Genomic DNA, 27,699 nt, shown 5'->3' on the forward strand with positions numbered 1-27,699 from the left:
CATGATTGCACCTCTGTGGCACGGTCGTTGTGGGGACTGAAAAAGACCATGTAGGTGGCCCAGGGCAGCACTCCACTACGCCAGTGGCAGTGCTTTGAGGAGGCGTGGCGCGGCGACAGGGGAGGAACCTGAGGTGGCGGTGGGCCGCGGGTGAGGGAGCAGCCCCGCTGTTGGAGGAACTGAGACTGGACAAAGATCCCGGACGGGGGGTTGGGGTGGAGGGCGGAGTGGGCGGGGCTGCAGTTGGAGGGGCGGGGCCAGGGCGCGGAGGTGTTCCTGGGGGCGGAAGGCGGTGACCCGCGCCTATAGGCTCCGCGGGACACCCCGCTGGGACCGGGCCCACTCCGAGCGGTGCTGACCCTCCGTCTGTCTGCGCTCCAGCCGCGTCCCACCGCGTCCCGCCGCCTGCACCTGCCGCCCAGCGCTCAGCAGCCCGGCCACAGCATGACGGACCAGGCGGCCTTCGACACCAATATCATCACCCTGACCCGCTTCGTCATGGAGGAGGGCAGGAAGGCCCGCGGCACGGGCGAGATGACCCAACTGCTCAACTCGCTCTGCACCGCGGTCAAAGCCATCTCCTCCGCTGTGCGCAAGGCGGGCATCGCGCACCTGTGAGTCAGGCCTCTGTACCCCCGGACCCCTCACCTTGGCCTCTCTCTCTCTGGCAGGGGATCTGCCGAGCAGTCCGATGTCTGATCCTCTGCCCCTGCTGTCAGTCTCTCTGTCTGACATCTGGAACTCTCTCTCCCTCTCTCTCCCTCCCTCCCTCCCTCTCTGCCCCTCTGCGGAAGCTCAAGCGGCACTCAAGCCTAGTTCCGCCTTCCATTAAGCTTCCCACCTGGGGGCCTGTCTCACAGTCCACAGCTGCATCCACCCTGCCGCCTGCTCCCCTGGGCTGAGCAGCCTGCCTTAGCACCCCTCTGGCTTCCTCCTGATGAAATTGGCTGGCCAGGTGGGCACCTGGCCTGACTGCCATACCCATCCTAGCCTCAAACAGGAAAGTGCTGGCCCAGGTGCCTTCCTTTCCCTTTCTTTTCTTCGACCTCCTTCACTCCCTTTGGAATTGGGGTCCCAAGTCAGGTTTCTAATTCAGTATCTCCTTGACCCTAGACAAGTCCTGTTAGGAGCAGTGAGTGGAACCCCCACTGCGAGGAGGCCCTCCGTCCAGAGCTTTCAGGGGCGGCAGTGCTGGTGTGCACAGGGCTGCAGGAGGTCTGGAGTGGGGCTTGAGATGCTGTATTTCTAAGACGTTCTTCTGTGGTAGGTGGTGCTGAGACCGCTGGTCCGCAGATCACATTGTGTTTAGCAGAGCAATCACAGGACATGGGGATTCAAAGAGTACCTTCTTGTGTGGCTTGTTGTAAGTAACACAAGTGCCCTTTGGTTTATTCTGGTGTGCACGAGCATTTTATGTTTAGACTGGTCCTCAGTATAGCTGAAGGGTGCCTGGGTTTTCAGATTGCCCACACTCCTTCCTAATATTTCCCACACTTAGGAACACCTTAAACATTGTGCACAGTGCTCTTAGCTGATCTGAAAAAGTATAACCCCTGTAACCTAGTTTCCTTTTCTGGTCAGCTTTTTGCCTTTGGTCCCACAGTATGGCTTGGTAGAGCTAACTCTTTTTTTTTAAATTTTTATTTTATATTGGAGTATAATTGATTAACAATGTTGTAATAGTTTCAGGTGTACAGCAAAGTGAGTCAGTCATACATATACATGTATCTATTCTTTTTCAAATTCTTTTCCCATTTAGGTTATTACAGAGTATTGAGCAGAGTTCTCTGTGCTATACAGTGAGTGCTTGTTGGCTATCTATTTTAAATATAGCAGTGTGTACATGTCAATCCCAAACTCCCAACCTATCCGAGCTAACTGTTAAGGAAGGAGTGTAACATCGCATTTATTTTCAGATGTCAAGCAGGGATGGGACAGTACGTTAGGAAGGTGGTGATTCCATTACTATTTCACCTATGGTCCCTCTTAATACATTTCTAAGGAGGCTGTGCGTTAGGAAACACACTCAATTAAAATCTTACTTCAAATTTAATTTACAATAAGTAAAAGTGTCCTAACAGCTTTATCTGCCTTTGAAAACCAGGGAGCTTCTTCAGAAAGAGTGCTTGTCATTTCTTGTATTATTTTAAACTGTGTCAGCACCTTTCACAACCCCAAAGAGACTCAGAAACACAAGATCTGCTTTGAGGTGCATCTTTCCCACCTTTTAAGTAATGTCCGATAGTGGGACCTTAGGTAGTGGGATTTTGATAGTGGGACCTGGACAAAGGGTGCTAATGTTGGCTATATAAATTATGTATATTTTTACGCTAGGTACCTGTAAATACCAGGTTAAAAAAATATTGTTGTTGCTATAATTATAAATTCCTTAATAAGTTGCACTCAACAAACATTCAAACCACTCAGAAGGACACAACGGGAAAAGTGAAACCCACCTCTACCCATTCCCTGGGGTATCCACTATTCATAATTTACTGGTTATTTTACTAGATACTTCTTTTTTTTATGTCTTTTTTTTAAATGGGAGTATAGTTGATTTACAGTGTTGTGTTAGTTTCTGGGTGTACAGCAAAGTGAGTCAGTTATACTAGATACTTCTTTACATTAATATAAATTTATACATGGATACATATTTCCATATGACTCTTTGTAAATAGCAAACAGAATGGAATCACACTTAATGTATTCTTCTGCAGTTTGCCTTCATTATTCAACAATATATATATTCCACATCCTTCGATGTCAGGACATGGAAATCCACCTCCTCCTTTTTAATTGCTGCATTGTGTTCCACTGCATGGACACGTCATGAGCTATTTGACATCTCCCATATGTTTGGGCATGCCACTGGTCTTTGACTATTTCAAACAGCATTGTACCTGTGAAATGGGTGTTGATGCATGGCCATGTGGGTGGCTGGCAGAGGAGGACATTAAGTACTCCTGTGGGAAAATAAGTTTGACTGTCTCAGTATCACATGCAGTTGAGCAGGGGGCAATAAGACAAGATCTTAACCTAGGCCTCCAGAGTACACTCATGACTTCGATATCCTGGATGAAGAGGCCAGCATGCCTGCAAATAACTTGTTAGTGCTGATGACTTGCCCTAGAAGGGCGTCTAACCAGAGGGACAAGATGATTGCAGACTGCAGGAGCCTTGCGGAACCAGTTTATGGAGCTCAGCCCTGACTCCTCATTAGGGACAGATCAGGAGTTTAAACGTAGAGCCTGGAGAGCTCTCTCTCTCTCTCTCTCTCTCTCTCTCTGTCTCTTTAGTTCTAGAAGAGACTGAGAGATGAGAATGATACAGAGTTTATGCTGTAGGAAAAATAGTACAAGTATAGAATTATAAAACAATAGAGATCTGAAAGATACTTTCCTAGAGGTACCAAAAATATGACGTGGATGCAGAGGACTGTGGAGTATCAAGATAGGCATTTGCAATGGTCAGGAAAAGATGGTCATAGGCTTGATGGCTGGAGAGCATTTTAGGCTGGGCCATCATGTGAGGAAATGTACAAAGTAGGAAGATGTTGCTGGAAAAGTTGCTCATTCAGTTTGACTGAAGCCTTCAAGTATTGTAGTGGTGGGGCATTTGCGGGTGTTAAATTGTGGCTGCATTGGGGGAACATCAAATGGCAAGGGTGAATACTTTATATTTGGGGGGATAAGCAAAGGGGAGAGGTACAGGTTTTGTTTTTTTTCTTTTTTTTGCTGTATGTGGGCCTCTCACTGTTGTGGCCTCTCCCGTTGCGGAGCACAGGCTCCAGACGCGCAGGCTCAGCGGCCATGACTCACGGGCCCAGCCGCTCCGCGGCATGTGGGATCTTCCCGGACTAGGGCACGAACCTGTGTCCCCTGCATCGGCAGGCGGACTCTCAACCACTGCGCCACCAGGGAAGCCCGGTACAGGTTTTTGAATGGGGTGGTGGAATGAATGGAGATTCATCTGGGGCAGTTATGGCTGGAAGTATAGAGTTAAAAGAGAGAAAGCTAGGACATGTGGAACACCAGCTGAAGAGGCTCCGGAGAGCTGAGGAAAGCAGCATTCAGAGCTGGGGGATTAGAGGGAAAGAGGGGGAGGACCTGGGAGAAGTCTGGGTGGGGGTGGGGGAGAAGGACAGCAAGGGAGGTTCTCAAAGAATCCCGAGAGCAGGGCTGTGCTATTAAAAAACAAAAACAAACAAAAACGAAAAAACAAAGAAGCCCCCCAAAACCCAGAATTCCAAAGGAGGAGCTGAGTTTTAGAGGCTGGAGAAGGGTAAGAAGATGATGCTGACATTTTGGTGATGTGGAACTTGAGGTGTTAGAGGGCCATACAGCTGGGGATGTTGTCCAGGCTGCAGTTAGTTGCGACAGTCTGGAATTTGGGTGTGAAGAGCTGACTGAAGATTAGGCCACTGGACTTTGGCACATTCACCCTCAGGCAAGAGGAAGAGGAGAAGAAAATTAGGATCCGGTTTAGCAGAACGGGAACATGCAAGGCTTTAAGAGCACATTTTTTTTTTTGCGGTACGCGGGCCTCTCACGTTGCGGAGCACAGGCTCCGGACGTGCAGGCTCAGTGGCCATGGCTCACGGGCCCAGGCACTCCGCGGCATGTGGGATCTTCCCGGACCGGGGCACGAACCCGTGTCCCCTGCATCGGCAGGTGGACTCTCAACCACTGCGCCACCAGGGAAGCCCTAAGAGCACATTTTGGAGAGAGGTGGAGCTGGGCTCAAATTCCTGCCTCTGCTATTTAACTTCTGTGAGGATTTAGGCAATTGGCTTAACATCTCTGAGCCTCAGCTTCCCCACCTGTAAGATGGAGACAACTTTTTTTTTAATCCTCAAAGAGTTGTATGCGGAGGAACTGAGTTCATTCAATTGATACTGTCATCATTGTTTTCCTAGGTTGAAGCTTTTTGTTTCTAGAAAACAGATAGCCTGTATCCTGCTTTTCATTCCTTAGTAGTTGCCCACATGCATTTCAACAGGGATATATTCCAGGCTAGGATATTATATATTAAGATGACTTTGCTCCCTCAGATTGGTTACCGGAAACTTCCCATCATGCTCACGTGACATCGGGAAAACTTTCTTATAAATATGAGGTCACTTCTGTTGTTTGGTGGAAGAAAATAATAAATAACTTCAGTTTTAATTTTGGAATTACAGGTCAGTTAACACATACTTGAGCTTATCTTCAAGTTTGCAGAGTTTAAAATCTTAAACTTCTGGAAATTTTATCATAGGTGTCTTATATTCTTGAATTATCATCTCCATGTTACCAAAAAGGAATTGTAACTTCCTTTCCACACCAAAAGCAGAGCCAGCCACATACCATCCTATTTGCTCACGTGGGGCTGGCATGAACTCAAGCGAACCTTGGGGCTTGGGGCCTTTGAAGCTGCTCCGGTTGACACCTCTTCTTCAATGTTTAGTCGTCCCTAGGTATCCACCAGGGATTGGTTCCAGAACACCCAGCAGATACCAAAATCGCGAATGCTTAAGTCCTTTAGGTAAAATGGCTGAGTACCGTCCGCCCTGCGTGATCTCGGATTCAACTAACTACGGGGGGAAATTCGCAGATGCAGAACCCAGGATACCGAGGGTGGCCTGTATTTCTCATCCGACCTTTGGATGTTCTGGGGTGGGTGAATGGTTGGTCATTTACTTCAGAATCAATCAGTAACAAGTCATGTTACCTTCAACTTCAGTGATAAGGATTAAATAGTAACCTGCGTCCCTTTTTCTTCTGAAAATGAGCTCTTCCACTTGGCTCTCGTGCATGCTATCTAAAGGGTGGCCTGCTTTACACTGCCATGCTGACATCAGAAGGAAAAGGTCTAGTTAGTTAGCAAATCAAGGAAGTCATCGAAAGTTCTTCCCTAAGTGTGGCCCTGGCTCCGGTCCTTGTGTCTAGGGATCTGCTTCAGAAATGTGAAAGGAGCCTTTCCCCTGACCATCATTAATTACAGACTTTATGGCTGTGAAATGGCTGTAGAAACCGTATGCAAATTTGAAAAACCATGCTAATATTTAGTCCAAATATCTAAGGATTTAAAAATACTGGCCAGGGCTTCCCTGGTGGCGCAGTGGTTGAGAGTCCGCCTGCCGATGCAGGGGACACGGGTTCGTGCCCCGGTCCGGGAAGATCCCACATGCCGCAGAGCGGCTGGGCCCGTGAGCCATGGCCACTGAGCCTGCGCGTCTGGAGCCTGTGCTCCGCAACGAGAGAAGCCACAACAGCGAGAGGCCCGCATACTGCAAAAAAAAAAAAAAAATACTGGCCAAATTAACCCATCCTTCTAAAGAGTTTCCCATCATATGAATTAAAATGACTTAACAGTTGTTTCAAATTTTCAGTGAGGTTTTTATAGTAAGCATAAGAGGAGATATTACAATACTCGCCCTGTGTTGTGGCCAAAAAAACCAAAACAAAACAAAAAGAAGAGATATTACAGACAGCAGCTTCTCAAATTGATTTTTCTCCCCAAACTCCAGAAAGAGAAATTTTGTGTCTCTGGGGGTTGAAAAACAAACAGTCACAGGGGCATAAACCCTGACAGCATAAACTACAGGATGCTGTGCTGCCCTGAACTACTTGGGCTGCAGGGCCAACTAGCATGAATAAAATTGAAGTGACATATCATAAGCATCTCAAATGAAATAATATTCCCAGGGAGACTTCAGTCAAATGTGAACTTTGAGCACTTCCTTTTCTTGTCACTTAGTTACCTGTGACACTGTTCCGCATTGCCTGTCTTCCCAGAAGCTGCCTGAAAAACTGGTTTAGAAGTCATTTCCCCTCCCCTTCATCAACCAACCTGTACAACCAATCTGTGGGCTCCGTTAAGAACAATGATGGCTGCCATTGTCTGCTATGGATCAGGTGTATCACGTGGGTTAGCCGTCACCCTTACAAAGCCTGGAAACAATCAGGGAGCTGAGACAACTTGATGGAAGTCATATAATCAGTAAGAGGAAAGGCAGAATTTGAACCCAGGTCCCTGGTGCTGTGTTCTTGTCAGCACCCACCTTGCTTCTCAGCATGGTTGTATTACTGCTGCGGGGAGTTAGGGATGGAAGAGAATGATACCATTTCTTGTTCACTACCTTGGTGCCAGTCTCTGTTCTAAGCCCTTTACCTATGTCAACTCATTTACTCCCCCTCTCTACATACTATGACATAGATACGCTAAATTCCCATTTTACCAAAGATCAGAGAAGCTAAGAGATTTGCACAGGGTTGGTTAACATGTGACAGAGCTGGGATTTGAACCCCAGGGTCTAGAGTCCCAGCCCATGGAGGAAAGTGCCTGATGATGCTGCCTTTTCCCCACTGCTCCTGCGCGTGCCCATCGGGTTATACAGTAAAGGCTCTTCTTCTATCCTTTGGGGCCTTTGATGGAATGATGACTGATCAGAATGCAGAAGAGTATTGTTTCTAAGGGATTTTCTGAAAACTTAGGAAGAAAATAAACTATGTGCTCTTCGGCTAATTAGTTCCTTGAGGATTTTCTTAGGGCTTTTCTCTTCTGTCAAAGTTGTAGAAGCCTTTCCTGCTTCCGGCTTTTCATTGATCCATGGAATGTGTTCCCTTGGAGGTCTTGCTTCCCTTCTGGAGGCATCTTGGGAGAAGCCTGACTGAGCGTTTGCCTAGTCCTGCCTCATCATCCCTGGGCGGGATGACACAGGGCTGTGTGAGAAACTCCTCGTGTCATGGCTAACTTCCTGCGCTAAGGTGCAACGTACAGAATCTGAGGTGATTGGGTATAGACTCAGATATTGTCACTATTGACATGGAAAGCTGGGAATTCATTCTCCTGAATCCTGCTTCTACCTTAGAATCACTTTCCTGGGCCTTCTCGAAGACTTTCCTAACACAAGGTCTCACCAAGGGAAACCCTCCCAGAAGATGACCTAGAAGAGTTATAAAGTGCCTGAATTTTGAGTTTGAGGGTCCCAGAATCATCTATCCCCATGTTTTTTATGCTTCACAAGCAACTGGAGGATAGATGGGGAAAGGTCCTTCTGGTTAGAACAGAGGAGGGACCCTCCATGGGAGTAAAGAGGAGGAAGGAGGGGTGACCACCCAACCAGGCAGGGAGGCGGAGCCATCCAGTGGTCTGCATGGTTTGGCCATGAAGATGGCCATTTCGGTTCTGGTGTGGTGAGTGTCCCCTACAGTGTTCATCCTGCAGCTGTTATATGGCCCCTCCCGACTCTCCGTGGACAGGTGGTGCCACTCTCTGTGACCCAAGGGCAGGATCCACCTCAGAACCCTGGAACAGCATTGAGGAACCTGGCTGGTGGTCTTGGCTGGACAATCCAGCTGCCCTGACGCTGACTGTAACCTCTTGTAGCCCACCGCATGGGAAAAAGACTTTGAGGTTTAAAAAGTTACTTATATAGGGCTTCCCTGGTGGCGCAGTGGTTGAGAGTCCGCCTGCCGATGCAGGGGACACGGGTTCGTGCCCAGGTCCGGGAAGATCCCACATGTCGCGGAGCGGCTGGGCCCGTGAGCCATGGCCGCTGAACCTGTGCGTCTGGAGCCTGTGCTCCACGATGGGAGGGGCCGCAGCGGTGAGAGGCCCGCGTACAGCAAAAAAAAAAAAAAAGTTACTTATATAAATGTGCACAGAGTAACTCCTCCCATTTGGAAATATGTGAAAAACAAATTCCCTGTTCCTTTGGATAAATTACTGACCCAGAGCTGTTCTTTGGAATCATTACTGGCTGGCTTATTTGGGCTCTTTTAAGGCTTTGTTATAGCTTCATTTTCGTTTGAAAAACATTCAAAGTATCCTTCAGCCGGAACTGCTCCTTTGCAGTGAGATCTTCCTTGACCATCTAAACCCCTTGCCCTGCCATCCCCCAGCATCATGTTTCATTTTATTAGCGCACCGGTCACTATCCAACATGATGTTATTCATTCAAAAGCACTTGCTTGTTTCTTGTTTGCCTCACTCACTAGAATATAAGCTCCATGAGGGCAGGGATCTCATCCATCTTGCTCAGCACTGTAACCCCAGCACTCAGCACAGTGGGGACAATAGATATTTGTGGAATAAATGATCACTCACACAGGCCTCTAGGAAGCTTTTGAGTAAGAGGAACTGAGGCCTGACTGTTCTTCACCTCTCTCGCTGAGCCAGATACCCAGAACAAAGTGTAAAGTAGGCTTTTCCCGTGCCTGCCTCAGTGCCTTGTCCAGCTGTCCCAGCCTCCCAGGCCTCCCTGGAACTGTCCCCATAGGCCGGTCCCTCTGGGGACTGTGCCAGTGGCTTCCTCCAAACTCCAAGGTGCCGCTCCTATACTTATTCCTTCAGGCTTGGGTTTCCCTTCTCTTCAGCAGATGCTTTTCAGCAAGTATTGCTAGAGGGCCTACTGTGTGCTGGAAGTTGGGACACAGTGGGGGAAAACATACCCTCTGTCCTCATCCTCATGGAAGTACAGATTAAACAGCCATGCCAACACGAAGATGATGAAGCCTGGGGGATCTTGACCCTCCCACAGTATTGCAGATCCCTAATGAGTGCTTCCTTTAGCGACCAAACAAGGGACTTAACATGAGGCGTGAAGGGCTGTGCTAAACCCTTTGTGTATGTGTGATAAGTGTATAATCCTCCAACAGCCCCATGAAGCATCATTACCCTCCATGGTCATGATTGAGAAGGAGGACTCGGAGAGAGCAGGGGACTTGCAGAGCTGAGGGCTGAGCCAGGTCTCTGCCGCGAAGCCCATGTTCTTTTCCATCAGCGTTATTCACCCTCCTGAAGTCAGTAGTGACTTTAATGGTGGAAGTGTCGGGCTAGGAAGGAGAGCCAGTGGGTACCAGCAGGGCCACTGAGGAAGATGCAGGCATTGAGATGTTGGCCCCTGCCAAGCCCTAGTTCCATCCGGAATTCGGCTGCCTTCTTTCTTCATCAGTGTCGGCCTCACAATTGAAATGAGAAAGAGACTATATGGAAAGAGAAGGGAAAACCCAGCTGCAAGTCTGATAGATCCCTTGGTCTTCTACTCATGAAACAGGAGTGACATGATGAAAAGAAGTGGGAGGAGGGCTGGAGGGACAAGACGCTGTTTTCCAGGTGGGCGAGGGAACGATGCTGAAAGAGGCAACACTGGAGAATGGGCTTGATGCTAACTGGAGTTACCTCCTGGAGAGTCAGGCCAGGCGAACCGTTTGGGTTCAGACAGTTTCTGATGTTGTCTGAGTTTTGTCCAGCAAGAGACATGCAAGTTATGTTTAGAGAAAATGCATTTTCAGGAGTTGAGCAGTGAATGCCATGACAATCAGTCCCCAGGCAAGTGCTCCCAGCAATCTCAGCGAAGGGCGCCATGGTACCCCTTCTCTCCCATTCTCAGCTGTCTGGTGGTATCTTCAATGCCCCTACTCTTTCCCTTCCCACCTCCAGTCTCTTATCTGGTTCAGTGCATCCTCCTTCTAAAACATTTCCCCTCCTTTCAGTGTTCTTCCTCAACCCCAGGTTATGACAACCCTCCTCTTCCTTCATTCTAACAAACTAGGCTCCATTTTGGACCAGCCACTTGGATTCTGGAAGCTCCACAATTACTGACTTGCAGATACCTTGAAAATAAAGTAAGGACTCCAGACTTCCCAATCCCTTCAGCCCCTAGGACTCCTGCCAGAGGCAGTGAGGTGCCCTTAGGAGAGGCCTGGCTTGAAAGTCAAAGTGAGCTTCTCACCTCCGCTCTGCTGCTCCAGTGTAGAGGAGCCCATTGGTGTCTTGGAGTGAGCATCCTCCTCCATAAAATGGGGTAGTGGGATCTGTCAAATTTCTTTTCTTTTAGGGTCTCATCAGCTATAAAACCATAGATCCCGTGGCTTAGTTTCCCTCTCAGGCTCCTTCCCACCCAGAAGGTTTCTTTGCTTGCTGTGTCTGTCAGCTGATTCATTATGCATTACCTCATGCATTTGGGAGTGAAAATTGGTTCTTGGGGCAGGTGAAAAAAAATCAATCTTTTTGGGTGTGAAATATATGTACATACGGTGCATAAACAGATACACACTTTATCTGCAATATTAAAATTTCATGGGGGAGTGTGTTAGGGAAAAAAAACCTCTTTAGGGGCCATAATGAAAAAAAAGCTTGAGAAACATCGATTTAACCACAAAGGTGTGCTGGGTACCATGATAGGCACTGGACAGGTGAATGACAATATCTCCTTCCCTCCAGGAGCCAATCCAGTTGGATGACCACCTTTCTCGTTCTATTTCTCCCAAACCATGTGTCTCCTTTCCTTTCTTCTAAATCTCACCAAATGCCCTCTTTGAGTGAGTTTATAGATGCATTGACATATTCTGGTGGTCATGGCTTATATTTTTGTATCTTTTCTTCCCTGTAGCTATGGAATTGCTGGCTCTACCAACATGACGGGTGATCAGGTGAAGAAGCTGGATGTCCTCTCCAATGACCTGGTTATTAATGTGTTAAAGTCATCTTTTGCTACCTGTGTTCTTGTGTCGGAAGAAGATAAACACGCCATAATAGTAGAACCTGAGAAAAGGGTGGGTCTGCTGCACTATTGAGGATTTTAATGTAATCATTTTTCTTTCTGGCTTCATAAAGGACTCCACTTGTTCAGCCAAGCTGGATTCCTAAGACACAGCCTAGATCCCTCCTGAACCATCAGTCATCATTTCACAGATTCCACTTCACTGCCATATCTCAAACTGTCCTCTCCTATCCACACTTCCACCACAGTCCATGCCATTATCATCTCTCCTGCGAGCTCATACATGGGAGAGACTCAAATATACTCATACTCGTCTCCACTTCTAACTTTTTATTGTCATGTTCAAGGCTCTTCAAAGTTTGGCTCTGTTAACTACGTCCTTCCATCCACCCAATTCCCAACCTTCATAACCAACCTTCCTGCCAATCTAAGCTGTTCGTATCAGTGATTCATGCATTGGAATCCTATTAATCTTGTTACCGAACTCAGGATGCTCAAGAATCCAATACTGAGAGACAAGTGTTGGGTAAAAGGAAAGATAGCCTTATTGAGGAAGCCAGCGATCCTGGGGAGAAGGTAGACTCATGTCCCAAAGAACCAACTCCCTGTTGCCGATCTGGGGGCAAGAGTTTTTAAAGGGGAGTTTCAGGGGTGTATAAGCAGAGGGAGGGGGCTACATGCAGAACAGCACAGTTAGCTCTGATAATCATCTTGAAATTGGCCATGTGGTGGTCTGATCAGTGTCATCTTGATTGTTTTTAAGTACAGCTAATCTTCAACTCCAGGGTCAGTTTGTTCCCATCTCCTTGAGGCCAGTTCTTAAAAAGAACTGTGTAAGATGGAGGAGCTTTTGTCATTTCTAGTCTGGTCATCATGTAGTTAACTTCTTCCACCTGTGGGGAATTCAGTATCTGCAAAACAGCTTAAAGGATATGGCTCAGAATATTATCTATACCCCATGAGGAGGAACTAAAGGTTCCTGAGTTTGTTTAATGACTAAACTATTATTATTTTGTCTTATTTGATTGTTTTCCTTTGTTTTTTCATTTTCTCACTTCTCTGGTTAAACTTATTCTTTGGCTAATGTTTTTCTACAGACAAGAGGCAGGCAGAGGACATTGGGGTGGGGGGAATCTGTCTTAAGAAAGCCCTGTAGGGTCCTGCTCAGTTACGGTCTGATTGCTTCTTGAGGGTAGAGAATGAATTATATTCTTCTCTGTATCCCAGCCTCTAGCACAACATTGTAGGGGATCAACAAAAAATTATTGTTGAAAAAGTGAATGAAAGAGTATATCCAGCTTTCACTGAACAGCAAAAATCATGTAATAATAATAACAAAAAAACCCCATTTGAGATGGGTTACTATTTTTCCCTGTTTGAGATGAACTGGGGATATGAAGGAGTAGGATGAGAAGAAAATCAATCAGAAGATGAATTTAAAGAGACTGCCTGATATCCAGTCTGACCTTTATAAGAGGGATGGGGAGCCACATCTGATTAACTTGTTTTACATCATTTTTTTTTTTTTTTTTTTTTTTTTTTTTTTTTGCGGTATGCAGGCCTCTCACTGCTGTGGCCTCTCCCGTTGCGGAGCACAGGCTCCGGACGCGCAGGCTCAGCGGCCATGGCTCACGGGCCTAGCCGCTCCGCGGCATGTGGGATCTTCCCGGACCGGGGCACGAACCCGTATCCCCTGCATCGGCAGGCGGACTCTCAACCACTGCGCCACCAGGGAAGCCCTACATCATTCTTAAAATACACTACGTGTCAGATTCAAAGTTCATGTTGTTCTCTGCTGGGCCTCTGAAGGTACTTGGCAGTTTTAGGCACGTGGATTGAATTTGTTGTTTAGTATTCTCTATGGGTCTGCCCAACTTCTCTGAGTACAGTGTGCCTTCGTGGTAAGCGTGTTCCTGTTTTCCTGATGACAGTTTCTCCTGCGTCAACCAAGGTGATTTGTTAAGAGCAAGCGGTCAGGGAATCAAAGAATTGCCTTAATATGATGCAGAAATTTAACAACCACCTCTTAAAGTGGCTAATTTGGAGGTGGAAAATCTCCAGTGGTGCGCTGGTAAACTGGCTCTCTATTAGAAAAAAACCCCTCTGATTTGTAGCACTTGCCACTTTCAACTGTGCAAATGGTCCCCCAGAGTTGATTTTGAGCTACCAACACGACATCACTGAAAACAGAGTTGGGAAGAGATGTGCACCATTGGCCCTTGAGAGCTGTCTCCAGCCAGCTCCCACATACCCCTGAAAATCCTATCGAAAGAATTAGTCTTTAGTAGTCCTACAACAGCTGAGGGTTATTTCCTTTGGGAATTACAGTAGAAATATGGTTGAGAACTCTGTGCACTGTAACCCCAAGTATCATCTATAAGAACTGCATGAAAATATTCTTAGAGATCTTTTCCTTTTTCTTTTTTTTTTTTTTTTTGCGGTACGCGGGCCTCTCACCGCTGCAGCCCCTCCCGTTGCGGAGCACAGGCTCCGGACGCGCAGGCCCAGCGGCCACGGCTCACGGGCCCAGCCGCCCCGCGGCACGTGGGACCCTCCCGGACCAGGGCACGAACCCGCGTCCCCTGCATCGGCAGGCGGACTCCCAACCACCAGGCCACCAAGGAAGCCCTCTTAGAGATCTTAATGTTGTCTTTGCTTCACCTGAGATACTGTGTTTTGCCCTTATGAATAAAGTTTTGTTTCTCTTCTTCCTTTGACTGCCAGGAAACTCCAACCAAAATTATGATTCATTCAAATCAATGATATAGGAAATTCTTACTTAATTATCTGTATTCCTCGCCTTCATCTATATCTATGCCTCCTATTCTAAGTTGTGTTTCCTCTGCCTAATGATCTTTTGATATATATTTCTTGTTGTTATTTTCACTCTGTATACCACCTCATACCTTCCCTGACAGAGTATAAATAAGACACATTTGTTGAATTTTCGCCTAGATTCCCTCTTTTAACCCCTTAGCGTATACTCTTTATTTCGTTACAATGTGTTCTTTTTTTCTTTTTTGGCTGCACTGGGTCTCTGTTGCTGTGCGCAGGCTTTCTCTAGTTGCAGCGAGCAGTGGCTGCTCTTCGTTGCAGTGCACGGGCTTCTTGTTGCAGTGGCTTTGCTTGTTGAGGAGCATGGGCTCTAGGTGCGCGGACTTCAGTAGTTGCAGCACACAGGCTCAGTAGTTGTGGCTCACAGGCTTAGTTGCTCCATGGCATGTGGGATCTTCCCGGACCGGGGATCAAACCCGTGTCCCCTGCATTGGCAGGCGGATTCTTAACCACGGTGCCACCAGGGAAGTCCCAATGTGTTCATTTTAAGTGTAAAGCTGTGTTTTCTTTTTTTTTTTGCTCAGGGTAAATATGTGGTCTGTTTTGATCCTCTTGACGGATCTTCCAACATCGACTGCCTTGTATCCATTGGAACCATCTTTGGCATCTACAGAAAGGTAAGATGTCATGGATCAAGCTCCTGGTTTGGGACCAAAAGGAGAGTTAAGGTTGAACATCCAGTCCCGTTTCACTATTGGTGGCACAGCCAGAATGTACATCGTGAAACCTTGTGAGGCTTGAAATAGGTTTATATGTCAAGTTCTGACTTTTTAAGTTCTGCCTTAACGGCATGGTGAAAATCTATTAGGTTGTTAAAAGAAAATGTAGTTAACTAAGGTGGGTGGGAAGAGAAAGATATTTCACTCTTTTAACTGTACCTTGCTTCCTTTTGTGACAGAAAATAAAATTAAAAACAAAAGAGACAGTGTAGGGTAGCTGCAATGATGTAACTATGTGAACTGAGAACTGTGAGAGTGTGACAACCATCGAGAGTACTTATATCAAAATTGTCCTTTAAATCCTCTAAATCAGGGGTCTGCAAACTATGGTGTCCCTGGGCCAAATCCAGCTCATTGCCTGATTGTTATGGCCTGTGAGCAAAAAATAACTCTTTTGAATGGCTAAAAAGAAAATCTAAAGAATAATATTTCATGACCTGTGACATTTATTTGAAATTTAATTTTCACTGTCCATAAAGTTTTAATGCCATATGGTCAGCTCACTTGTTTACTATGTTGCCTCTGGCTGATTTTGCACTGCACAGGCAGGGTTAAGGGATTTTGATAAAGACTGTGTGACAGTAGAGCCTAGAATATTTACTATCTGTTGGTTTATGGAAAGAGTTTGCTGACTCTGCTGTAAATTATAGAAAGCACACTGGTACAGTGAGGGGATCCAGGCTCCTGCCCTGGGTTTTTTCTACTTGGATGACCTGAGCAGGTACCTCTACCTCAAAAGTCTCTCTTCCCTTCTCTTACTTTAAGTGTGTGTGTGTGTGTTTGGGGGTGGAGGGGGGCAGTTTGGTGGAAGTGCATTCAGATATATACAAGTGAAAATGGAATGAATAGCCACGGGCCCATCATAAAAAGTGATGAAATCTAAAATATGTCATCTTGGCTTCAGCCTTCTTGTTTATTTTAGAAATAAAACCTCACAGATGCCTTTGAGGCTGAGCCCTTTCCTTCATCTTAATGGACGAGGTAGCTAGTTCAGCCAACCTCTGAGGTTCCTCCAACTTTCCTATTCTGGGATACAGAGGCCATAACTTAAGAAGCGAGACCGCAATTTGTGCTTTGTTTTTCAAAGTGACTTGTTGTCTACTATTGCACATAATCTCCTTTCAAACATGGGAAGTAGGACCGCCATGGGACAGTTCTCTTTCCTCATTGAAATGTATCTCTTGTGTTTGTCTTGGCCGGGAGGCAGATCAGTGTGAGTAACTGAAAGTTTTAATACTCATACCAGAAAGACAAAGACAAAGTAATTAATCTGTTTTCCAAGTCATACCATGAAACATCCCACTCTTGTTATAGACAAGGAGGCATGTAATTTTACCTGCAAGTTATCAGATCTATATAGTATAGCAAGAGAAATTTGCAGCAAAATTCTTCATGGAGAGGAAGACTTCTGGTAATGACTCAACCAGAGCTAAAGCAACACTAATGTTTGCCAGCCCCAGTTTCCACCTTAACCCCCCAAATAAAGACTCTTTTTAAGGGAAAAAAAACCTAGAAAACTGACACTGGCTATCAACTAAAAAAAAAATCAAAACAGCCTGCAACAGCAACTCGAATTACAAATGCTAGAACAACTCAACAATGAGTCTCCACGCTCTTCTCAATAGACCTGAAGTGACTCTCTTAAAAGACCGAAAGAGGTGATGAGTGTCACATTCCCTTTAAGTCACTTCAGTTTTCAAAAGCCTTATTGATTGTTTGAGGATTTATGGGGCATAAATATTGACCGTCTGATGCTTTAACGGAGACCTTTCCTGCTTTCCGTAGAGCTGGATCTGGGCTGGAGTTCAGCTCCCTGGTGCAGCCGCTCAGTGGCATAACATTAGTTGGTAACTTGAACTCGGAAACAGTGATCTGGTCTTGCCCACATGGTGCCTGAAAATAGGCTCCAAAGGGATGTCTTAGGGCCTGTGGTCCAGTATTTCTACGAAGTTCCTGCCACAGCACCTTCGGAAGGGTCACCCCACCTCTGGCTGGAGACATTCAGAAAAGGTCGAATTCTAGAGTGTTTGTCCAAATATTGGGTCAAAATCTGTCTCCCTGTTGCTCATATGGCCTTTTAGAGCATCAGAAAATAAGACTCTTTTACATGCTTGGAAATGGCTTTTCTGCCTTCCCCTCCCCTTCTTTTAAATCTTCTTTGAGTTGAATATCTTTCATGTGAGATGGTTTTTCGACCTCTCTAGTGTGGTCACCCTCTATTGGATACCATTCTAATTTTCAACACCCTTTAAAAATATCCAGTCCCCACGACTAAAAGCAGAGTTTCAAAAGTGCTCTAGAAGCTTCAGAATCCAATTCACTTCCCTTAACTGGACACAGGGAGATGTAATAGCCATATGGAGTGTGGTTTCCTGACATTGATGCTTACTAGCTCTGTGGGACCTTGGGCAAGGTAACCTCTTGTTTCCGTATCCATAAAGGGGAGATACTGAAAATTAAGCATAACGGCAATGAAAATAGTGCCTGGCACATAAAAAGTGCTCTATAAATGGTAGCTATTAATATTACTTGTCTTGTTTTTTGTATTAAGATTCAACAGAGAATATCACAAATCAAACTAGCTTGAGGAAGGAAAGGAGGGAGGGAGGGAGGAAAGAAAGGAGGGAGGAAAGGAAAGGAAAATTATCGGTTCATGTTAACTAGAGAGTCCAGTGGGTAGTACAGCTGCATTCAAGGACTCAGATGACATAAACGGGACACACTTCCTCTCCGTCTCTATTGCTCCCTCCTCTCTGGTGGCAAAATGGCTCCCAGTAGGTCTGGGCCCACATCCAATCCTTTCAGCAAATCAAACAGAAGATGCAAACCTCTTTTCCAACAATTCCAACAAGAATATCATCTCATTGGCCCTGATTGTCTTGGCTTAGGTCATGTGTCCATCTGTCAACCAATCACTATGGCCTGAGGCATGCAGTGATCTGATTGGCCAGACCAGGGTCATGTGCTCACTCCTGGAGCTGAGGGCCAGGGGGTTAGTATTTTGAGGAAGGTTAAGGTGCATTTATCAGCAGAAGGGTGATGGGTGCTGGCCAGGCAAAATCAATGGATGTTCACTGCAGATTATAAATGCCTTGAGAGCAGGGACCTTCTCTTATATATTTTTTTGTCTGCTAGGCAGCCTGGTACAATAGTAGGTGAACAATATTGGCTGAGTTACTGCAGACTCTGCCATATGCCCTATGAGACCTTCTAGGGAGGGTTTGGCTGCCGCTCTGAGGGAAGACCATCTGATGATAGGACAGCCCCACCCCACTTCTGCCTGACTTTCTCCTCCCCCACCTCAAGTCTCCAGAATCCATGGTGTCTTTCGTACTCTATATGGAGTGACGTGGATTAAAACAGAGCAACACCTACAGCAGGTGGTGGCTGGGATGAGTAAAGGTAGGGTCCAGACGCTTTTTAATTTTGTCAAGTGCTTTCTGCACATTGGTCCATGAGCATCCGCATGAGACTGTAATGGATTCCCTTGGAACAGAGGCATTCATTGCTGAGGGTTTGGAGGAGGGAATTCATGCATTAGAAAGGGGGACGGGGTAGAAAAGTATTCCTCCAAATTAATGACTAGATGGAATTATTTTGTCTTTCTTTTGAGTATATGGATCATAGATAATGTTACCATTTCTTATTCCATGCAAGGAAGTTGAAGGCTGAGATTATTTGGTGACAGTGTTTCAGAGAAAGGCTGTTCATCCTTGTGCCACAGACAGACATGGGTGGTTCTGGATGAGGTGAACCTCTGGGGGACTTTTCTTGGTGGAGAACTGACTACTCCAAGCCTAGGGGCTTCCAGTCAACTTACTTATTTACATGTTGTCTTTGTCTTATTTTGTGCTGCGCTTTCAGGGTTAAGTAGTTACGACAGAGGAAGCGGTTAGAGCCTGACTGTTTTCCTCCCACTATGTCACTGGCTTTGAAGGAAGCTGGTTCCTTTTTCAAGGTTGTACACTGGCAAAATTTGGAGTCTGAGAAACAACTCAAATTTCTGATACTGTGTTTAGTCTGTGTTTAACTGCACTGCACTACCCTGTGAATACAAACCAAACTAAATTAAATAATTTGACCCAACACAACCAGCCAAGCAAGCAGCCAACCACCTAGATGAAAACTGTTAAACACAAAGATTGGAGACAAGAGGAAAAAAAGAGAGAAACGGCTTTTGTGACATTTCCTTTTACATGAGTAGTTCTTAAGCTTCAGTGCAAGAGTCAGCTATGGTGCACGGTAAAATACTCCCAGGGCCCACCTTAGAAAGTCTGACTTAGTAAGTCAAGGCTGCAGCCCCAGAATTGCATTTTAAATAAGCATCTCAAGTGATTCTGATGTACATGGTCTCTGGACCACACTTTCAAAAGTTATAGGAAGAAATTACCAGGAATGTATTTTAAAAATATTTATTTTTAAAATATCTTTTTAAAAATAAATCTTTTTAAAAATAAATATCTTTTAAAAATATCTTTTTAAAAATATTTATTTATTTAGGCTGCACTGGGTCTTAGTTGTGACACATGAGATCTTTAGCTGCGGCATGCGGACTATTAATTGCAGCATGCGAACTCTTAGTTGCAGCATGCATGAGGGATCTAGTTCCCTGACCAGGGGTCTAACCCAGACCTCCTGCATTGGGAGCATGGAGTCTTACCCACTGGACCGCCAGGGAAGTCCCACACCAGGAATGTTTTTGCTGAGATGACCTCCATCTCTGGTATCATGATATAGATAGATGCCCTTACTTATTCTCAGCCCCTGGAATCTGTGGTTGGGGAGAGAATAAATGAAATTGGCAGAAACTGCCCATTTTCACTTCTGTTTAAATTCAAGTAGAGAATATTCAAGCTGAAAGATTTGTTTGAGGCTGTTTTGAGAACCATAGAAGCCAATTGTCAAGTGTTAAGAAGGTAATTATCAGTTAGTAATCATTGATTAGGAGCCATGCCCTTAAGTTTTTCCTTTCCTTAGTATTAGGGAACAAACAGTCACACGACCCAGTGGGCTGTTTTTAATAAAAAACAAAGAAAGAGTACATGTCATGTTCTAAATGTAAGTATTGTTTTATTAAATTTTTGTAGTTGTGTGTGCGGGTGCATGTGTGTTGGTACTGGTTTGTGATGCAAAATGTATTTTTTTTTTACTGTGGGTCATGGTCAAAAAAAGGGAAAGCATTTGCCCTACACTGTAACAACTCTGGAGAGAGATTCTCAGTTGCCGTATTTCTGAGACTTTCTTTGGTGTGTGAGTATGGACCACACTGCTCACTGGAGTATGTGCTGCAACTGGCAGGAGCTCATGAAATTGATTTCCTTACCAGACTTGAAGCCCTGCAGCCCAGTTTTAATTTGTTTAAATAAAGATAGAGTAGGCAGGGGAAAGACATTGATGACTGTAATGAGATTAAATTAGTAGGAGCTGGCAAGGAGGCATGCTCTTTTTTTGAGAGTGATAATGGAGAGATGAGGGAATATCAAATTAGTAAAATTGGAGGAGGACCCTGATGGGAAAGAAGGATCCAGATGCACGAAATTTGGGGTTTGGTGGGAAGGCCGCTGTGGTAATATAATCAGGATATTACTGATGTGAGGAGGAAGGTCTCTCTGGGAAGATGCCCTATTTCATTACGAGAGCACCTTGATAATGCATCTTGCTAATGGATGAACTGCAAAAAAGAACCACAAAACAGAACACAACAAAAAACGTGTTGTGTTTTCTTTCTCGTCCTAGATTTCAACGGATGACCCTTCTGAGAAGGATGCACTGCAGCCCGGCCGGAACCTGGTGGCTGCTGGCTATGCACTCTACGGCAGTGCCACCATGTTGGTCCTGGCCACGGCGAATGGAGTCAACGGCTTCATGCTGGACCCGGTGAGAGACCCCAGGGGAAGCTGGGTGCTTCGCTGGTGGCTGTGAGTGAGTGTTTATTGTGTGTGTGGGGGGAGGAGAGGCAGTACCTAGAGGTGGAAGATGAGGCCCATGAAGGGGCAGAGATGATGGGTTGGGGAAGGGGGGAAGGGAGATGGAGGGACCACCATGAGAAGATTATCGAGGTGAGAAATGGTGTCTGTCCAGAGCATAAGGAGTCTTTCTTCCACGATGAATTCTTTAGAGTGGACGTGACTCAGCTGACTCAGATGCCCACTGGGCTGAGCAGGCCACACAGATGAGTGGAGTGTGCTGGGAAAGGATGGTCAGGGTGGTGGCAGGGCAGTGGCGGGGCACTGGGGAACTGGGGAGGTCTGTCAGTTGTTACTCCTTGGGAATAGAGGCTCAGTCTTGCCAAGGCTTCCAGTGTTTCAAGAAACACTGGATTTTTAGAAAATGTAATGTTTCTGGATGTGTAAAACACTGTGCTAGCCAATTAAAACACGTTTGTGGACCAGATGGGGCCCATAGATGGTTTGTTTGCCACCCACGCTATCCATTACTAGCTTATTTTCCTGAGGTGAATGGGTGTCCCGGCTGAAGCAGTGGACCACCTCATTTCTTCAAAATTAGCTCCGAAATTCATTTGATGTGCACGTGCACGCAAACCTTCAGTGAACCCTTGTGGTTTTGAAAGGCTTTGACGAACTCAAGGAAGTGAAAATAAAGAAGGAAATGAAGATAATTCCTTAGTCTGTCCAACTTATAGAGAAAAACACCCTCGGGAGCTCCCTGGTGGTCCAGTGGTTAGGACTCAGCGCTTTCACTGCTGGGGCCCAGGTTCAGTCCCTGACAAGACTAAGATCCCACAAGCCACGTGGTTCGGCCAGAAAACAAAAACCGAAACAAATTCCTCACGGAGAGGAGCCCAAGGTGCCATGAAAAATATTCATTAACAATTTTTAATTTGTGGATAATTTCTTCCACATGTGTATTAATTGGACTTCTTTATTTATTCTGTTAGATGACAGTTTCGACAGAGCAGATGAATTGAGCAAAGAAATCTCTTTACATATTTGGCATAACTAAACCCACCATTGAAATGAACTCCACAGAATCATCTTCCGTAGGTCGGCACATTCATTGTGCATTGGGTCCAGTGTCCCAAGGGAAAAAGAATTGAGGTTATAGATACCTTTCAGTTTTAGAAATGTCCTCAGATGACATTAATGAAACTATTTATTTGGTGCTTTTTGCTGACAGACCGAACACCAGGTACGGTCAGCTGCTAGAATCCTGGGAGGGGCCGGTTGCTGGTGGTGGGGCCTCGAGGTTTGTGGGTGGCGGGTGGGAGAAATCGGAAGGTAGGCTGCCTCTGTCTCCTGCACGCTTGCACAACTGGACTTTGCCTCCTTGGAAGCACCCGAGCTTAATAAATCAACAAGGGTAGGGAAACAGCACAAGTTTAAGCCTCCAAAGGAGGTGATTTCAGGGTAAAGTAGGGGCAGAACCCGAGCGAAGTTCACTCTGAGCCCAGGGTACGGTTTCCGAAATCACTGATGTTTTGGGTTTATCCTCTCAGCAGGCGTTTACCGCTTCCACAGACATGCTTCTGGTAACTTCTCTGTTACCTTTCAGCTGATGGATGTGTGGAAAACATGAAACCCCTTCTTATTTCCAGATTACAGACCTTGTGTCGGGGAGTAAGTCTCTGTGTGTTTGATAGTCTTTTGTCCACCTCACACTTAATGGCCACTCAGTGTTTGGAGGCTGCGCTACCCCCTGCTGGCTGACCTCCCAGAGCTGATGAATGCCTGCAGGGTAGGGGTCAACCTAGTGCTTTCTTTTCATTTTGGCTGACAGCTTCCGCTAAGAAGACCACAGCAGCTTTATTTGCATTTCTAGCAGGCTTTAAGGTTTGAAAAGCTTTTCAGTCTCTTTCTCCCATACAAGGGACTAACCTCCTTCACAGCTAGGATGTTCCGGCCAGGTACCAGGGCGGGGTGCCCGCAATGCATGGCTTCATGAGCACCTGTTGTGTGATGCCTTCATTTTCCAGACTTTTACCCAAAAAACCATAAAAGAAAAAAAGAAAAGAATCACTCACAGTGACACCTTTCAGTGACCACTGTTAATTCTAGTCTCTTTTCTCCCCCTACCCTCCTCTCTCCCTCCCCCACTTCCTCTCTACTTCCAACAGGAACCAAGCTTTGCTATGGGAATAAGTGGCTGGGGAGAGAGGTGTCCAAGGTGGGACCTCCCTTCTTAACTCTGTCTCCTCCCCAGATGGGCGGAGCCTCAATCACTCTCTTATCAGGGACGCGTAGGAGCCCCAAACAGTCCTCAGTCCAGAGCTGTAGGAGTTATGTGACACCTTACTCCAAAGCTCGAATCTCCTTTGAAGAACCTAAGCCTTAAAGGCATCAGCTTAGCACTGGGACTTTGTGGGAGGCTGAGTTCTGAGAAGCACTCTGTAGATCAGTGAGCAAAGGCACCAGAAGCTATATATGCTGTGAATCGAAACTCACGGTGCTCGGGGAAAGTGACATCAAGATAGAAACGAACAAATGGAAAGCTAAGAGCAGCCATGAACACTTTGGTGTAACTCAGCTGCCCATCTCTCCCGATATCCTACCTCCTGTCTGCACCAATTTTTTTTTTTTTTTCCAAAGGCATGGGTGTCCCAGGCCAAGGAGAAATCATTTCACAATGAAATCATTTCACAATGTTACAAATATTGAATCATTATGTTGTACACCTGAGAGTAACAGAATGCTATGTCAATTATACGTCAGTTGAAAAAACAAAAAGATAAAAAGCAAGCTCTTTGTGCTGAAGGACACACGTGACCTCAGGCCTCACGCCACCCCCTCCCACAGGCCTGAAGGAGATGTCACGGCTCCACCTTTCCTTCCTGTTTCACAGGCCATTGGAGAGTTCATCTTGGTGGACAGGGATGTGAAGATCAAAAAGAAAGGGAGTATCTACAGCCTCAATGAGGGCTACACCAAGGACTTCGACCCTGCTGTCGCGGAGTATGTCCAGAGGAAGAAGTTCCCCCCAGTAAGTGAGGGCTGCGGGGTCGGGGTTGGGGGAGGGCCCCTGAGTTATGTGTTGATTCATGATCTACCCTGGAGAGAAAGGCGGCAGGGACAGAAGCGGGTGGATTCCACTGTGCTGGGGACCGGAACCTCTGCCCTGAGACGGCAACCCCTTTGCCACTTTCTCTTGGCAGAAGAAAATCAGGACTGTAAAGTCCGTCAGATGAATGAAGTCATGGCAACAAAACATGCTTCACTGCTGGGGTCCCTGATCCCAGTTGGTACGAAACGTGGTCCTTGCAGCCCAGGCCCCAGCCCTGTGGCACCTGAAGGATTTCTATCCGTCACCTCTAGACTCAGAGGATCCATCGTGGCATCTCTCTAAAGAGGTTACAAATCACTGAACACGAAGAGAAGAAATGGCTGTTTGTAGAGACGGTTCTATGTAGGAATATCCAATCTTGTCCTACTCTTGTTACTGAAAGCTCGGCCTCTCTGTACACACCGGTGCCGAAGCAAATCTCGGAGACAGAGTTTTGGGTGAAGTAGAAAAGGATAGCTTTATTGCTGTGCCAGTCAAAGGGGGACACACTGGGCTCCTGCCCTCGAAAACTGTGTGTCCCAGGGACTTCCCTGGTTGTCCAGCGGGTAAGACTCTGCGCTTCCAATACAGGGGGCCCGGGTTCAATCCCTGGTCAGGGAACTAGATCCCGCAGGCCACAGTGAAGATCCCGCATGTTGCAACTAAGACCCGGCTCAGCTAGAATAAATAAATATTTTTTAAAAAGTTGTATAGAAAAAAGAAAGAAAAAGAAAGAAAGAAAACTATATGTCCCACCCTGGGAGGATTTGATGAGGGTTATATAACAGTGGTTCGAGGCTGGGGTCTCTGACAAGATTAGGGTGTGAGCAGGGCCTGCCCGCCTTAATCTCGTCTCAGGTGGTTTCCTAATCTTGACCAGCTTCTCTGGTCCCTTTAATCTTGCCTCAGGTGGTTTTTTAGCCGTTTCTCCCTTGATTAGCAACTGTTTAAATCTGCCCTTTGGAACTCAGGGAAGGTCATGGAGGCTGGAGTCTTGCCTACAAGAAACGGGGGACAAAAGGGCCTCCATGCCTGGGAGCCCCACCGGGCCTCACTCATTTTCACTCTTGCTTAATGCCATGGAAGGCTGCTGTGTTCTGAGGAAGAAGCCCAGATGTTGTTGGTTTGGCATTCAGGGCCCTCCAAGCTGGCCCCAGGCTCTCTCTCCAGCCTTATTATGTCTCCTTCCACCTTTCCCTAGAGATCCCTTCCTGCCCCCAGCTGCACCAGGCTCCTCCCAGGGCCCAAGGCAGACTGCAGGTGCTTCTCTAGTTGTCCCACCTTTGGCTGGGCAGTTCCTGCTCCTGCAGAGATGAAAACCCCACCCTTGCCCCCTCTCCTTAGCTCTACGAAATCTTTCTTCTCCTTCAGGGTCCTGCTAAATGCCTGCCCCACCCCGGAGCCTGAATCCTTAGGGCCTCCTCAGGTAATGTGAACTATTGTAAGATGTAAGAGGCTGTCTCCATGACTCCATTTTCTGCTGCTTGGGGACAGAATTTTCATCCCATTTCCTAGCACAGCCCCAAACACACACCTTGATGGTGCTCTGTTTGACTATTGAATCAAATAAGCATAGAGGACATGAAGAGAGCTCTCTCTTCTGTAACCCTAACTATTGCTGGTCTTAACCTTGTAGGACAACTCAGCCCCCTACGGTGCCAGGTACGTGGGCTCCATGGTGGCTGATGTCCACCGCACCCTGGTCTACGGAGGGATCTTTTTGTACCCAGCTAACAAGAAAAGTCCCAACGGAAAGGTAAATAAATCCCCTGAAGAGTGGTTGAGAAGCAGTGGATTTCCTTTGCAGCCTGGGAGATTTGACTGAGGAAGAAAGGTCATGGTAGCTGTTACGCTCTGCAGTAGGGTGCCAAGGATGTCTGTGGCATATTCTTTTCTAGATTAAAGGCTGTCCTGGTTAAAGCCAGGTGATATCAGCTAAAGATGATCTCTTGAGAGCCCTTTCATTGCTAAAGATAAGTGATGATGCTATGGTCAGAGGGTACTAAAAGTGCTTTCTGCTTCCACTGGCTACACGTGGTTTGGCTTGGGCAAAATGAATGCCATTCATAAAATGAAATGAAACAGTCCAGCCTCATTACCAAGGCAGCAAATCACATATGCATCCCAAACAGAGGTCTTCTTTGATTGTTTTCAAAAGGCATAACATTGAAATGACTAGTGAGCTGACATTTGCTGCTTAGAAAATGCTACCTTTCTAGGGAAGGAAAGCATCTCTGGGGACACCTAGAGCTTTCAGGTAAGCTGCAACTGATGCATTGGTCTCATGCCCACAACCTTCTTACAAGCCAGGGGGTGGGCTGTGCTTGCTTATGCTGGAGAAGGGACACCCACTTTTCTTCGACACAGAGGGACAGTGTGTTTCCTTCTCAAGTATTGTCCCTTTGTTTTTCCCAAAGGACAGACAGGTTTTTCTTATTTTATTTTATTTTTAATGTGAGAGAAGGAATAGGAATAATCCCCATAGTTAGAAATGGATGTATTTCAGATGTGCTCAGATCTCTGTTTATGGCATGTGGCGTCCAGTTCACTGAAATCATTAAAACATTCACTCTTACCATAGCCACCTACCTCGGGCATCCCAACCTATGTGATTAGCCTGCTTTATAGCACTTTTCTCTAATGCCTCAAAAAATTGTTCCTTAACACAAATATTGAGGTTCCTCCTTTTCCTTTTTTTTCAGTTTTGCAAATCTGACCCTGACACCTGTATGGAAATAGAGTCAGGAAACACCTGCAAAAAGCTGTCTACTCAGTAGGCAGACTGCATGAAAATGCATACAATGAAAAAGTGAATATTTAAAAGTAAATTCCAAGATGTATAACATACTAAATCCCAACCCTCAAGCCTTAGGAGAATTGTAAAAGGAATGTGTACAGAGTTGCAAACAATATTATACTGTTTGGAGGAGCCAGTCTGCTTTCCAGATGTCTGCAGCCAGACACTACCATGGACTTTTAAATGCTTATAGAATAGGCAAAGGTCCATCCAAAACACACACAGAATCACTCATTAGGTCCAGTTTCCGTGCTATAAAGAGAAGGGAAACATCGGTTCTGCCAAAATGTCATTCGGTCCTGAGCCCAGGTGGTCTGCCTCACATCTGCATCAGGCAATCTATTGCTGGCTCTTGATGGATGGCTTAATTTAACCAAATGGTTAAATTAACCATCCAGTCTTAGATGCAACCTTGTGATGGAAAGTAAGGGAAAGTATCAGTTCATTTGATCAGCTCTGCACTATTTTGCTATGAAGCAGATCTCTTTTCTGTGTAATCTATTCTGTTCTGAGAATGCTGCTCTTGTTTTCCAGTTGAGACTATTGTATGAATGTAACCCCATGGCCTATGTCATGGAGAAGGCAGGAGGATTGGCTACCACTGGGAAGGAAGCTGTATTGGACATTGTTCCCACTGACATCCACCAGAGGGCGCCAATCATCTTGGGGTCTCCTGAAGACGTGACTGAGTTCCTGGAGCTATATAAGAAGCACGCTGCCAAATGAAGAGCTGGCCTTGCCCACACCAAACAGAATTGCCTTTTATCTGGACCTTTGATCTCACAGGGTGCTACCCGATTCTGACTGTGCATCAGATATTCCTAGACACAGAAATAAAAAGTATGGATATTTTCACCATCAAA

At 46.1% G+C, this 27,699-nt stretch overlaps 1 protein-coding gene across 1 annotated transcript; it reads left to right on the forward strand.

The window, feature by feature from the left end:
* Positions 1 to 312: 312 nt before the first annotated feature.
* On the forward strand, positions 313 to 27,699 carry FBP1 (fructose-bisphosphatase 1). Its single transcript, XM_004320924.4, has 7 exons — positions 313 to 614; positions 11,378 to 11,540; positions 14,848 to 14,940; positions 20,779 to 20,919; positions 23,842 to 23,979; positions 25,676 to 25,795; positions 27,371 to 27,699. The coding sequence occupies exons 1-7, from the start codon at positions 445 to 447 to the stop codon at positions 27,560 to 27,562; spliced, it is 1,017 nt and encodes a 338-aa protein (XP_004320972.2). The 5' UTR covers positions 313 to 444; the 3' UTR covers positions 27,563 to 27,699.

The sequence above is a fragment of the Tursiops truncatus genome, chromosome 6 (assembly GCF_011762595.2).
Source record: "Tursiops truncatus isolate mTurTru1 chromosome 6, mTurTru1.mat.Y, whole genome shotgun sequence".
Taxonomy (NCBI): Eukaryota; Metazoa; Chordata; class Mammalia; order Artiodactyla; family Delphinidae; genus Tursiops; species Tursiops truncatus.